A 3,992-nucleotide genomic window follows, 5' to 3' on the forward strand; every position below is an offset into this window, starting at 1 on the left:
GTCAAATCTTGACTGATTTTTCTCAAGTAAAGGTCAGAATAACTGCAGTAATATCTCCAGATGAACTCTTACTGGACTGAAGCAGCTCAGCTTTAGTTGATTCTCCATCAATCATGTTTTAGAGTCTCAAATCTGATCCTCAGGATCTTTTGAGGAGCGTTTGTTTCCAGAAGCTTTACTTTCACTGTTCCTCAGCGGAGGAATGATCTTCACAAGCCTCCAGAACATCTCACATCTTCTGAGGAGCCTTTATTTCTTCAGCTCTCAATCACTGCATTATATGTTTGGAGCATTTCAATCTCATCTTACCGAGACATATTACTGGAGATATAGAGACGACTGATATTTAGGTCAGTTTATGTCAGTATCTGCTCTACTGTTATAAAGATCTCACTGATTTACATCACAAGCATCAGAACTTCATCATATAAATATCAGCATCTGCACCTAAATTACATATCTTTGCTCAGTTTGAGTCTCTCCATATTCTCACTATATGAGCCATAAAATTTTATTTTTTTAAATATTTTTTCTAAAGGTTCAGTAAACTGTTCCATTTTTAAAAAATTTGATTTGTCTGACTATTATTTCATATGTCCGGCTTTCCAGGGTTCAGTGAACCGCTCGGTTTCACAAACTGAGATCTTCCAGGGCTTTAAAGGGTTCATCTTTGACCACAGAACACATGGCAGCTCTGAGGTGGAAGTGAAAGCTGTGAGTGTGAAAAGAGGCTGATATGAAGCACTGTGTCTGTGGAGGTCTGACCTGGACGAGTGTCTGCGTTTACAGCAGCAGCAGCAGCAGCAGACGGTGACGGCCAGCAGCAGAGTCCCACACACCACAGCCATCGCGATGATCAGAGCCTCGAAGTTCACTGAAACAACACACAACACAACACTGAAGATCAGAGATCCGTGTGTTGGTCACTACTGACACCTGCTGGACGTTTACTGACACCAACTCCGTTCTCATGATTGAGGAGTCCTGCGGTTGTTTTTATTGATATCATGTGAGTGTGAGCACTAAAACTGCATCATCTAGATTACATATTATAACACAATCAGGTCTGTTTTGACCTAGAAAAGATCCATAAAAATTTCTGATTTTTTTACAATTATTTTTAAGAGATTAAAGCAATAAGCCCCAAGCGTCGTGCCTAAAACCCCCTTAGCTGTTATAAATTCACAGCTTCACGGGGCTTATTGCTTTTATAAAACGGTTATTCACATATACGTAGTTAGGTTTCACAGAATAAAACAGAGCAAATAAAGTGTAATGATATTAATAAAAACAGTGTTCTTCCACCAAACAATGTAGCTCCTCAGAAACAGTTGTGGTTGCTACAAAGTGGTTGCCGAGCAACACACAGAAGTAAACAAAGGTGTATGTTACTTTGTAGAGTCATTTACAACAGCTTCGAACGCGGCTCAGCCAATCAGAATCAAGCACCGGAACTATCTGTTTTATAATTTTATTTTTAAGAGATAAGCATTTAAAAACATTTAACACATGTTACGTTCGGGTAATTTTGAGCTGGGTATGTATGGAGTACATTAGGTGCCAAAACACATTTGTAAAAGTATCTACGTTGTAAAATATATTCAGTCTTTTCCTCATATCTCACACACGTGCTGATAAACATGAATATGTACGTCTATTGATGAACCACTGCAGCATGAAAAACTAACTATTATTTTTGATTACTAAGTAAAATAATTGTTTTGGGTTTTTTTTTACTTTTTTTTTTTAGTAATATTTATGTTGTTTTGATTGAAATAAATATGCAGGTTTCATAAATTTGGACTGTTTTTGAGCAATCATGAGTTATAAATTTAAAGGAATTTAATTAAATTCCATTCATTCCAATGGGGTTAATATCAGTAATTCTTAGATTATATGTTCTTATAAATTTCATGCATTTATTTATATATATATATATATGTGTGTACAGGAACGTAGTTTTTTGGTGTGGTTCATGTGTAATTTTAATTATTTTTTTTAGAGGTAAATGCAATAATATAATGGTAACATTCAACACTTTTTGAAATGTTTTTACATTCGCGCATTAATGAGAAGTTGCTGATCAGATACAAAATGCTTTTAGCTGAAAAATAATAACAGCCCCAGAATGCAAATATATATATATTTTTTTTTTTTTTTTGAATGCATTAAGAGGGTTAAAGGAGCAGTTCAGCCAGAAGAGAATAAGAGTTTTTGCATAAATAATAAAATAATTTTAATCTTAATGGCCCTACACAAAAAAACTGAAATGGTGTAGAAACTATTTTTTGCTAGTAAATTTCAGAATGAATTATAAAGAAATGGCAGGTAAAACACTGACCTCAAACATAAATCTCTGAAATAGAAAGACTGAAATTATGTTTTCTTGTAAAATATACTCTAGGCTAATTATCTTTGTTTTATTTACAACTTCAAAAATATATTTTTTTACAGTGTACAAAACAGGCTTGATTTTCTTTATGCAAAACAATTTATTTTTTCTTTCTTTTGATTTTGTGATGAAATATGAGCAGGGGACTCTGCTCTCATCCAGTATGGTTTCACTTTCAATTCGACATAATCAGGACATTTTAAGTGACTCTGAGTGAATGTCAGGTAAGTGATAAGTGGCTTTGTGAAGCTGAAACTGACTTTTGAAACACACGACACATTTGAGACTTTCACTGTAGAAGTGAGAAACAGCCGGCTGCTCATTATCACTAAATAAAACTCGACAGGGACTTTTATTGTGATGAAGACAGTCTGAATGTACATTATCACACCACTACTTATCAAATAAATAACTAAAGAACAGGTAAAGCATAAATTATTTTATTTTCTATACTCGACGAAACTGTATCCTTTACTAAAACTATTAAAAACATCTAAAATAAAGCGGAAATAAAATATTAATACTAGATTAAAAGCTTAAACTACAGGAGAATTACAAAGGTTGCCATGGCAACTAACTGAAATAAGTTTAAGCTGAAGTACTAAAATTATTAACCGAAATAAAACTAAAGCTGAAAAAATAAATTGCACATAAAATCACTAAAACAAATTCTAAAAATGTAACTGAAAGTAAAATAAAAACTGAAAATATAAAATATATAATTCAAAATAATAAAACTATAACAGTATTATAAATAGCACTAGGTTTCACAGATGAGCGCTCAGTTATACTGTGTTCTGGATGACGGTCATCATTATTCAATACTATTTAACCGCTGAATGCCACGAACAGCCAATCAGAATCAAGTATTCTAGAGATCCGCATAATAATGAGCGTAATGTCCTCAGGACGTGACAAAACAACTGGGGACTTCCAGGCCTGAATGCAAATCTCCCTTCACCAATGTGAAAGTATTACTTCCATCAGCTCAGCAGCTGCTGTACATTAGAGATCAGCAGGTATATTAACCAGTTCAGTGCATCTTAAAGCTGCTTAAAGCACGAACATGAACTCACCCCAGCAAACACCCCAGCGCGCCTGAGAGAGTTTACACACCGAGGCCGGAGGAATCACATACGACACCGGATAATCTGAGCAGCTGCTGTTCGTCTGGCACCACAAACACTGCCGGAAAAAATCATATTATTGTTATCATCATTATTATTAATGTTAATGACATCCTCCAGGATGTTAGGGGGGAAAAATAATAATAATAATTATTATTATTATTATTATCGTTATTATTAATGACATCCTCCAGTGTTAAAAAAAACACGTATTATTATTATTATATTAATGACATCCTTCAGTATGTTACAAAAATATTTATTATTATTATTATCATTATTATTAATGACATCCTCCAGGATGTTAGGGGGGGGAATTATTAGTATTATTATTATTATCGTTATTATTAATGACATCCTTCAGTATGTTACAAAAATATTTATTATTATTATTATTATTATTATTATTATGTTGAAACAGCAGAGTAGAATTTTTTCAGGTTTCTTTGATGAATAGAAAGTTCAGAAGAAAC

General features: G+C 33.4%; 1 protein-coding gene across 1 annotated transcript in view; it reads right to left on the reverse strand.

Moving 5' to 3' along the window:
• LOC107737668 (pituitary tumor-transforming gene 1 protein-interacting protein) overlaps window positions 1-3,992 on the reverse strand; it is a 17,789-nt gene that overhangs the window by 11,879 nt on the left and 1,918 nt on the right. The window contains exons 3-4 of the mRNA XM_016549289.1: window positions 3,469-3,577; window positions 766-874 (exon numbers count right to left, since the gene is read on the reverse strand). Coding sequence (XP_016404775.1) covers window positions 766-874; window positions 3,469-3,577 — 218 coding nt within the window. The remainder of the gene's footprint in view (window positions 1-765; window positions 875-3,468; window positions 3,578-3,992) is intronic.

This window comes from Sinocyclocheilus rhinocerous, unplaced genomic scaffold (genome assembly GCF_001515625.1).
Source record: "Sinocyclocheilus rhinocerous isolate Xijiao unplaced genomic scaffold, SAMN03320098_v1.1 scaffold281, whole genome shotgun sequence".
NCBI lineage: Eukaryota > Metazoa > Chordata > Actinopteri > Cypriniformes > Cyprinidae > Sinocyclocheilus > Sinocyclocheilus rhinocerous.